The sequence below is a fragment of the Palaemon carinicauda genome, chromosome 11, assembly GCF_036898095.1.
Source record: "Palaemon carinicauda isolate YSFRI2023 chromosome 11, ASM3689809v2, whole genome shotgun sequence".
Classification (NCBI taxonomy): domain Eukaryota; kingdom Metazoa; phylum Arthropoda; class Malacostraca; order Decapoda; family Palaemonidae; genus Palaemon; species Palaemon carinicauda.
In genome coordinates this window covers 130,011,743-130,023,411 of record NC_090735.1, presented here as the reverse complement: position 1 = coordinate 130,023,411, position 11,669 = coordinate 130,011,743, and the positions used below count along the sequence as shown (strand labels likewise).

The 11,669-nt window shown below is 34.5% G+C and overlaps 1 protein-coding gene across 2 annotated transcripts in view; it reads right to left on the bottom strand.

The window, feature by feature from the left end:
- Positions 1-1,613: 1,613 nt before the first annotated feature.
- LOC137650215 (fibroblast growth factor receptor substrate 2-like) overlaps positions 1,614-11,669 on the bottom strand; it is a 66,021-nt gene continuing 55,965 nt past the window's right edge. For both annotated transcript variants that reach the window (XM_068383442.1, XM_068383443.1), the window contains exon 3: positions 1,614-11,669. This exon is cut by the window's right edge and continues 456 nt beyond it. In XM_068383442.1, coding sequence (XP_068239543.1) covers positions 10,680-11,669 — 990 coding nt within the window. In that variant the 3' untranslated portion in view covers positions 1,614-10,679.

The window sequence follows — 11,669 nt, the reverse complement described above, 5'->3', positions numbered from 1 at the left end:
CAATTGCCTTCCGATCCTGGTGGGAAAGGAAATCCTTGTGAGCCTCCTCTTGACCTTCCCTATGCTGGCCAACTGTGCTGAAACACGGGGGGCGAGATACTGTCGATCTCTTAAGGTAACGCCTCAGACTCCTCACTGGACAAAACCCCAGTTGGATTAGGTCTTTGGTTACAGAACGAAGATTCTCTATCTGGAATGAGCCGAACCTAGGGTACAACACACTCGGATTCTGAGTCTTGGCAATCAACTCGGGGACGCAGCTGAGAATTACTTCTCCCCATCTCCTAGAGTAGGAGACGTCAGAAGATAGATCATACAACTCATCAACTCTCTTGGCCGAAGCCAAAGTGAGTAGAAAAGCAGTCTTCCATGGAAGGAAGCAATTTGCTGCCTGGAAAAAAGGTTTGTAGACAGGAGCCTTCAAAAACTGAAGAACTCAAATCATGTTTCCAGGAAAGTTAAGTTCCGATGGGGTACAAGACTATCTCAAAACTTTGTATGAGGAGAGGCATCGAGGGGAATGATACCCCTTCCACGACATCTGTCACAAAGGACCGAACACTTCGCCTGGAAGACTGATGCTGAAAAGTGTCTGAGGTGTCTAGACATCCTTTCTGCAACTCGTTGCGAAAGGCCTCTCAGAGAGGTGGTGTTGTCAGTTCCAGGTGTGAAGTTGAAGCGAAACTACAGCTTTGTGGAAGGTGTTGGCATGTGGCTGTTTTAGAAGATCATGTCGTGGAGGAAGTACCCTCGGAAGCTCCGTTGGGAGCTGCAGAAGGCCCAGGAACCGTTCTGCGTGATGCCCTAGTGAAGCTATGGGAGTCATTGATATGTACTTGCTTATTTTGACTTGGTTGAGGACTTTCTCACCAGACCGAACAGGAGAAAAGCGTACACCTTTAAGCTGTCCCACCGTTTTTTTAATACATCTTACTCAAGAGCCTGGGGGTCTGGGACTGGGTTAGTCACGCGGGAGCCTGAAGATGATTCAAAGACAGTTGGAGCCCACTATCTGAGTGGACCTGCTCAGATTGTCTGCAAGCACATTCCTGTTGCCAAGAATGACGCGAGCAGATGGGGGTACCTAGCTGTTCTCTGTCCATTTGAGTATTTCTCCTGCTAGATGGTTCTCTAAGAGATTTATATGCTGGTATCTTTCTGCTTCTGGCCAACGCACAAAGATGGATTGGTGCAGCATATGCACCCCCACCCCCTCCACCTTCTTTTGCTGCACCCGAAGAGAGCATCAGTTCCAGAGGTGGGATGAGAAGAGTGGCCTCTTTGCGGAAGTTCTCGTCTGCCACTAACCATCTGCGGTTCATGCAGAAGGGTCGGGAGATTGCATAGCAAGAAAAACATCTCAAGTTGATGTCTAGACGTGCAACTGCTTGCATGTTTTTGCTATGAAGGGGGATCCTGTCCTCCCTCCAACTGCCACCAATCTAGTGGGGGTTGGCTGAGTAAGAATTATACAAAATGGTAAACCAGGTAGCCAGTACTGCTTATTTATAAACACACACATACGGTATACATATTTATCGGCACGCACAAGCATAAATTAATAACAAACCTGACATGCAATATACACTTAAAGGGTAAAAATAAGTACCACAGTAAATAACATTTTATATTCTAGTCAAAATTTGTTCAAATAAACAATGCTATGTTTTTAAATCTTGGGGTTTAGATTTTGAATACTATATGTATATTACAAATGCTCCTTGCCGGCAGACTAAAACACTTCCTACGTCATTCAGTAAGTTCTCTCCAGTAGCAGAGACCAATCACCTTCACACACAGTCAACCATTATACATGAGATCTGCATGTCATCAAGGCATGGAACATAAATCATTTTACACAAAAACTGTGCAAATCTATCCTACGTGTTCCTTATAAAACTTTACAATTTGTATTAATAATCTTTTTAACATTCTTGCAGCTGAGACAACAGGTATTTAAAATGATTCAAGTTACTAATGCTAAGAAAATCCAATAACATGTTGTCCATCAGCTCTATGTCCAAGCCCTGCCCTGAGAACACTCTGTGAACCTCATGTCATATGTCGTAATGGTTATTATCTTTTCTGTATTATGAAGTTCATCATAATACTAGCACACTATTTCCAAAACAAAATCTGACCTTCGTTGATGACATAACGTAACATTTGAATGTCTTTTCCTAAAATATGCAGCAAAGAAACTGCATCACTTCATCAACAGTTTGATTCACTACCTGTCCACTGTGTATCTCATAATATACAGAAGCACATATCCTTGATTTATATAAAGGAAACTAGAAAACCATTTACAAACATGAAATAAAACCCTTCTCATACTGATGACAATTCTAGGGCTGCTCTTATCCAAATGGCTAAACCAAGTATAACAAAAAGGGATCAGATTCACTGTTCAAGCATTCTGTATATCCACGTCCTCCTGAAAATGCAATAAGATCTTAAAAGAGTTTTAGCATAAAAATAGATTTAATACAATTAGAGAATGAGATAAAAAAAAAATTAGAATATCTGCAAATTGTCTTTGAAATTGGCCAAAAAAATAATTTTCCTTAATTTTTTCAGTAACCATTTAACAAAAGCAGTCCTAGAACTGAAGCATATATCATGAAGACTTAAGCTGTGAAAATCATGTCCTAATGCAAATTACAAGGAAAATAGTCAGCTTATGAATAATGACTGATGGACATAAAACCCCAATTCCATCAGCCCCTACCATCTTGAGCAAAGCCAGTATCATTCACATTCACACAGGCATCCATGAACGATACTCATCACTGAAAATTCAATGGCTAATAACGACTGTATATATATACACATATATATATATACAGTATATATTATATATACAGTATAGTATATATATACTTTCTCATAAATTCATTGTACAGGTAAGGAAGTTGTGCTTTGAGACATAAATTGAAATGGGCCTATGTATTTCACTTTCATCTATAAGTACAGAAGAGACATTGGAGTCAAATGACACTGTTACTGAACAATACAGTACTACACTAAGAAGTACATTTTCATTGACCTCATTTGATGAAAAGGGCATTTGATTTGACATTACTGTATATTACAGAAAGACTTTTACACTAGATAAATCAACATAAGATGCCACTATATTCTTTCCCTTTCACAAGGTTTTACTCAGTACTGTATTGCTTTGAAGCAGCATATGATCAGAGTTCGTCACCAGAAACTGGAACTGTCGGGTTGGGATGAAGGGGCAGGAGCAGAGGTCATACCTATGAACAAGTACATTTTTTGGAAATATATAAGAGATGATTTTCAACTTAAATTTAATGTCAACAAATCAGAAATGCATGAATGAATGAAGTTACATTATGGAAATCATTAGTGAAATTCAGTCACTCATATTTACATTGCTGGAGGGAAAAATATCTGAACTTACTGTATGATTGATAAACTATTTTCCTTCAGGAATCCTATAGAGATATAGCTTTATATAATCCAATATAAAACAGAATAAGATATTTGTTTTTTTATGCCCATTCACACAAGGTACTTTCAAACATTTTGATTTGAATATGTGGAATTACAACAAGGATTTTTTGCTTCCTTAAGGATACATTAAGGAAGTTCATCAATGTATCAATTTTGCAAAATAATTTGTATAACATTTTCACACTAGACACCAGAGGAATATAATACCTACATATTCAATTCTCTAACACCAGTTTAAAATGGCCCAGGTTAAAATCATTCTCTAAATGATGTAAAGTTTTATGAGAATAATGCAAACACTATACCCTTGTTGCATGCTTCTACAACACAACGCTGGAATGATTTCTTGATACCACCCAAATTCAAACTTTTATTTTACATCATAGTACTCTCTACCTCGCTCGTGCTCTCTCGCTCACTCTTGCTCTCTCTCGCTCTCTTTTTGCTATCAAATACTTTTCTATTTCAGACTAAAGTCACTTACTCTATTTCAGACTATTGTCACTTAACCCTTAAACTGTTAATATCCTCCTTTATAACAATCTCGTCAAGTATTTCTCCTCATAGTCTACAATCAAGACGACTGCCATCTACAATAATCAATATTACAATACAGTACTAAAAACATGTCACTTTACTATATCATCTAGAGGTTGAAATTTAATTTTTCAACCAACCAAAGTGTTTGTTACCCTTGACTCAGCCTTCTAAATTTTTCATAAGCTCAATGATGCAAATGATATTGAAAAACAAACGTCACTACTTTAATATAGTACTGACTACAATTATTTCTCAATTTCCTATTTTTTTAAATACATTTTCCACTGAAAACATTGGAATTGGAAAGGCCAGTGCTAACCGCTTCATCACACAGAAGAATAATATACAGTACAGGTATTTCTGTACAATCGGATTAGAAACACTTTGTACAATTTCAATATTGCATTGTTTTTTTTATTTCACTATTAGGACAAAAGACCAAATGGCTCTCAAATTATATTTTACTTGTTAATATCTTGAAAAATAATTTACCTAGTAATGTCTTCATGAATATACTTATTAATGTCTTCATATATATTTCAATTGTGTACATACTTGGTAATGTCTCATATACAATTGTATATTGACATCCTACGACATGTTCTTGATGAAAATAAAAGATTAAACACTGCAATACTGTAATTGTAATTAGAATAGTCATATACTGGTATCATGTAGTACAGTACAGTAATAAGCCTTCACAATACTATTTTCCATAATGACTTTGTCTTTAAGATAAGTCTATATAATATCTTAAAATATCCCCATACTTAATTATGTACACCAAATGAGGCCTAAGTGGGTGATCCTGACTGGTACAGATTTTTTTTCTTTTTCTTTTTTTTGCAGTAGCAAGGCACTTTTTGACACCAAATCACTGGAAAAGCAGTACGACATACCTATTTAAAAATGCTCCTCCCCTCCTACTTCAAATTTGTCAAATGTTTGCAACAGTTTAAGGGTTAGAATGACCACAAATTTTAAATTGGGTCAGTATAATACTGTATGACTTTTCACTTGATTACGGTTAATTTACTACCAATCAGTACACTTAACATCCTGACCAAGAAAAGATTTATAATGAACTCAAAAGCTCAGGGTTAAAATTTCTGAGTATGATCTGTATTGGAAATGTAACCAACAAAGAAACCAAACAGAGCTGACTAGCTTCAGCACAGTAATATAGGGATATAAGCCCTTGTCCTCAATACTAAATGAAGGTTCTCCAATCATTCACATTCACATCCAAATGAGCATCAAACCTCCTGGTAGAAAATTTCTTCTTCACTCATATCATTGGTGTTCAACACAGTTCTTCCCCAATTACAAATTTCTTCTGAAAGTTCCAATGTACTTGATTGTTTTTATTACTCTAAACAAATATCAATATACAAAAAACTAGACAACCTTATCAAATAAGATAATGTATTTACAATGTAATGTTTCAAAATATCAAAAATACTTACACATTTGAATCCATATAAAAGTATTTCAATTAATTTTCTTTTTCAATTTGAACTTGATCTGGTGAGGGTTTACTTTTGTAATAGAAAAAGTTTACAGGTGTCAAAAGAAACAGTTTGCTTATATCCTGAACTAAAATTAGACTAATGGTAGGTAAAATGCAACATTTTCAACTAAAGTTAAAAAATTATTTTAGTTTGCCAAGGCTCTGGATATTGAAATAATGAAAGTATTAATATACATTTGTGATCTTATTAGAGGCCTAATGTTTCTGCCACTAAAGTTACCAAGTCAATTAGTTTTTTTTTTTTTGACATATATACAGTATATATGCTGTAATTATAATATTTTTCCTTTTACAGAACTTCAAGGGTGAGATATCAAGAATACCATTATAAAACAGAATTTTTAAAAATAAAGTTTAAAAAAAAAAACAAGTATTAAACTGTCAACCACAGTATTTGCAAGCAGGTCAAAGCAGAAGCTATACTTATTTTAAACAGCCCAAATTACAGTGTCCTTTATGAAAGAAAATATGAAAAAATAAAGCCACAAATTCACACTGATTTTGCCTATGAAACTTTTCCAATGTTTTTTTATAACAATAATGGGATTAGCTTACAAAGACCATGAGTTACGATCTGAAGCACAGAATACATCGGAAATCAAAAACATTAATACTATACTTACTGACTAGAATTTTCAAGACTGATGCTGTAAAATCATGCTAAGAAAACGGCACTATAATTCACGACATCAGAAAATCTAAATCACACAGAGAAATTATTGCAGTTCAAGGAAATATGTAAAAGAGGAAAATATTATGAAACTTGTTCTTTAATGCTGTTATACAAGTGTAAATATACATTAGTTCAGTACTGTAGCTAATCATCTAACTGTATATCCTTTGAGTATGCTATAATAGAGATACTGTACACGTGTTGATAAAGTAATACATTTCACAATAATATATATATGTATATATGAAAATCTAGACACACACTGTTTGTAGTGATCTCTATAAAAAGATTACATTGCATCTGTGAGATGACTACCTGTATGATATAAAGCTTCAGATGAAATAAAAAAAAAAAATTTGTCAATACTCACAGAGCCCATAGTTAGTAAAACGTGACCATGTAATACTAGTTCACTGTCAATGTGTAAATAAGATACCTTGACACAAAGTTTCAAGTTAACCAAGAAAATCTATGAATGGCTACCATTTCTTGGCGATGGGCGATTTAACACAAAAAAGCTTCTGACTCTTTCTCACAGTACTGTAATTAGGATTCGTTTCAATATGAAGAAAGCAGCAAAAACCAGTCCTAGATCTTTAAAAACACAAATAAGTTTTGTTTAGAAGTAATATAGGATTCATATACAATATATCTTATTCATTCGTAAACTCTCGATTACAAAATATGAAAATCTATAATTTCATTTAAAAATTTAATAAAAACTGCAATAAACTAACTTTAAGAATAACAATACTATATATTGTACTGTATCTATAAATGACATTTTCCTTATTACAAAAAATAATGTACAGTACAAGTCTCTGCTAAGGTGATTTCAATGGTTATCATTAGCACATAAAAGTAGATTCTAATAATCCCTTCGGGTTACAGTCCAGGTTTAGATTTTGAGCCAATTTTTCTAACACTAATGTATCTTGTAACAAGAAAAATAAAATGCTTAAAACCTCTCTTGGAAACAACGGGAATAGGAATTGAACCAATACATACTTATAACAGGTATGGGTGTTTACAAACATGTATGAATCTGACCACTTAATGGCAACTGTAAGAATCAAGGGTTTGATAAAGATGCTAATAAAATAACCAAAGCTGAAATTAGTATAGCTAGATCAAATATACCTTTTTCTGTAAGTGATTTATAGCTGTATCTAAAATTCAAAATACTAGATAAATGACAGACATTGTGGAATAATGAATTTTGCAAATTGTGTTCATTTAGAAAAAGAATGGAACATCGAAGTAATACTATGCCATCTTTAAAAATTCACCCTCGTTTGACCCACGGATATTTAATAAATACCCCAAATGATCCAATAACAAAATACAGACAATGCAGAATAATGCTTACATAATCAAACATGCAGTATTTCTGATTGTCCAATTATCAACTCAAAACATATCTAGTTTTGGAAACAACACCTTTATAGAAATTTTATCATTAACTTCAACATTTTCAATTTATCCAGTCATTAAATTTTTAAGTTACAATATGTTAAATTATAAATTAATTAAAAATATCCTTCAGCCATGCCCTATAGAAATTAATCATTCTAACTCTGTGGTCTGGTTGAACTACATAATAATCATAATAATAATAATAATAAAAACAATAGCTAAAGATATTTGCTGCACCTTTCTAAACTGGGATTTCACATACATCCTTTTCCTCCATCTATGATGCTGACATTCATTGGATACATGAGGGCATGTAATTATGTCATATTGATAAAATCCTATAGATCTCAGTCAACCATTATACAACTTTTCTGTTATTTTAGCATTCAAGACAAGGTTAGATTGTAAGGTGAGGGTATATGGTTTCAAAAAATCCTTTGCAGTCAGAGGCTTAGAACTGATCTTAATGAAGGACCACATGATCAATTGCAGCTCAAGAGATACATGTTGTATGAAGGGGAGTCAAAAGCTAAAGGGTAAAAATGGATGGGAGCTCACAAAAAGCTTCATTTGAGCTACAGTAGCCAAATTGTTCCCATTGCACTAAGTTCTTCCTAAAGCTCCATTGGCAAAAGGAAATATCATTAGCCTTACTCTTAAAATGTTACTGACCAAAGGAACTCTGAAATTACGTACTGTACAGTACTATGAACAAACCAGTTTCTTAATTAGGCACCATCAAGGCAAAATTATAACAAATCAATCTCAGTATATGACTTTGCATTAAATTACTCCTCTGTTACCAAAAAAGGAGAAGACTTACAGCGTAGTCCATGGAACTGAATAAATGACCAAAGATGGTAATTGTGGTAAAATGTGTCAAACAATTTTTGGAAAATAACATTAGAAAAAAAAAAAGGTCTGTAAGTTACCCTTTCAACAACTGAAATTCATATAAAAGAAGAAAGTTTAATACTTTGAAAGTAAATATAGTTAGAATATAAAATGGTGGACACATTGATTTGATTATCTGCATTTAATGAAAGCAGTCAAGTAACAAAGAAAGCATCAAGATAGAGGTAAATATATTATGCAAAGAAGAAGAAAAGTCAGAATACAGTAGATACTGTATAGTATAATACATTAAGCTCTAAGTGGTTCTTTAATCTTTAAAAAATATAAATAATTACATTGAAATAACTTAAAAACTTTATGCTGACTATTCCTTAGGCAAAAATTTATTTGTCCATTGAGATTTGCCCTGAAATTATTTATAAAAATAAAGGATGAATGGGATCTCGCACGTCCTTAATTTCATTACTATCTGACGATATAACTAAGTAAAACCAAGCATTATTTGAAAAAAAAAAAAAAAAAAAAAACTAGATAAATTTTCTATATTTTCTCTAAACACTTAAATAAAAATGGTTCATACACTTAGTTTTGATTTGTTTTGTTTTTTAACTTAAAAATTTAAAATAAATATACAACATTCCCAGACAAAACAAGTGTTACTGCGGTCAATATTTTATTTCTATCCCTAAATTTCCTAATAATTTATGCCAGTCAGTTCATATCCCTCAAAAAGTAAAATACCATAATTTATAGCATGGCTAAAGTAAAGATTACTTCACTTGCATAAATTTAAAGCTTTACTAAAGACAATTTGATTGATTTAGAATTCTCCAGCATCCTGACATCAAAGACCATTGGCACCGTTACCAAAGACAAAATAGATCTATTAAATAAGAAGCTTAAAAAATGAAAATTCTAATGAAAGTTGATGAATAGTCTGCAATAGTTTGATGATAATACATCTGAAAGTAAATGACAGTCATATTGATGTGACTATTGATTACATCATTTCTATTTAGTGCAAGCTCTATTCATGTAATGTAATGTATTATCATTTTAAAAAAATGTTCCTTTAATGGAAAAAAAAAAATCTCTTCAATAAGTCCAACCAATGCTAGCCCATAACTTTGTATCTTGAAAACTATCAGTATGTAAGAAAAATAGAATCAAAGTACAGTACATAATTCAAACATTTGAATTGAATTCCAAAGTTATTGCCAAGTATAACTTATGATTTTCAGATTCTTATAGAAAAGAGAGTGGAAAGCCAATAAAAAATGGATGCATCAGCAAAGGTAGACTAATCTTTAGTCACATACACAACATTTTCAAGTTGTGGAGTAAGAAAAATGAGAAATCCAAGTCACAATCTGTTACCAATCAAAACAAAAAATTAGCCCAGTAATGTAAATGTACACTGTACTTGACAGAATTGACCATGTGATTCACTCTACATGAATATCGGATACTAGGGTACAGCACTTGCAACAGTCTACTAAATCACGAGTTACCACCACCTTGACTACCTCATTCTCCTTTGGCTTCAGCAGTAGCATAGGATTAACTATGTGAAATGGGAACAAATACAGATACTCAAAAAACAGTGCTAGTAAGTGTGACCTGCAGTACAGCCTATGTGTTTAACTTGAAAACTGTCTCTCAACATCTGAAGATGAGGAGTCAAAGCAAAATCTGAAAAGATAAAACTAGTCATTTATCAGGCATATGATGAGGATAAAATGAACATAAAAAGTATATTTAGGATCACACGTCACCAGCAGCCAGAGGGCACTTCACTAGCAAATAGCAGATGAGTCAGTAGCTAATGAGTTACTGTACTTCCATTTGTCTGTTTGGAAAAAATCACAATTATATGATTATCTGCCATATCTTCACCATAACAAGAAAACTGTAAAACCTTCTAACATAAAGGCTTATCAGTTAAGTGCAATTCATTTCAGGTCACAAAACCTATGTTAAGCTACAATAATGCTCCTGAGAGCCTTTGGCACATCACAGAGATGTATTATTAGCACTGGCAGGCAGATTCCTAAATAAGCCATCATCAGCTGTATTAGAAGAATCCATGGCAATCATTAGCAACAGCAGCGGCAGCAGCAACAACATTAAAAGGCTCCTGCAGCTAACAGTGAGGGAATATGTTCATTGAAGTGCCCAACGTCAGTCAGAGAGAGAGGAGTTATGCCGTATAAGAGATGCAGGACTGGTAAATGTTGAATTGTGTCTAGTCCTCCTGGATCCATCTTCCCAGGCCTGCTTGGCAGTATTGAGTGCTGCAGTTCTGCCAAAGTCAATAGTAGCGTAAGGTTCCTTTCTGCGCGGGGACTCGGGACCTGATGCCACAGATCCCAGTGGACTGAGTGGAGCAGCTTGAGAAGAGTCTGATCCAGGGTCAAGGTCAAGAATACAGTAATTCAACTGAGATGGCTGATGGTCAGTGTCTGTCGTGGTCGTAGTGCCAGAGTGAGACGACCCTGACCCTGCAGATCCTGCAGTCAAGGACAATCTAGGAGGCACTGCAGGAACATCTTTCTCTGTTCCAAGATTAACATACACATGGTCATGATGGTCATGGTGGTCATGATGATCGTGGTCTCTAATTTCTGTAACTATGTTCACGTAAACTTGATCATTCGTTTCAAAGTGAGGTTTATTAGAGTTAACGTTCACATAAGATCTGGGCCTTTTAGTTTGTATTGAGTTTCCTTGCAATAATGACCTCTCAGGATAAGAATTCCCACAAGAAGTAGACCTTCCAAGACGGTTTTCATAAGTCACTACTTTATCTATATGGTTCACAAACACAGGTCTTACTGTTTCTGTGGGAGAAGGTGGGACTTCTCTCACTTCCTGTAGTATATTTGTAGGAGGTTCTTCTGTCTGGCTAAGATCATGATTATTTTCAAAAGGGACAGGAGGTGGGCTAAGTGGTGTAGGGGGAGACGCAGGAGCATGCATCGTTCTTAATCCACACATAGCAACAGCATTTCCTCTAGCAATGTGGGGTACAGAATTTCCAGCACCACTTGTCACCCCTCCAACAGCACTAACCCCACTGACAATGCCAGTGGAATTCACATTTGTTGAAGGAGCTCCTATTGTTGTTGTAGCTACACCCCGTGGGTGCTGCCTTGGTAAGGGATCCAAGTA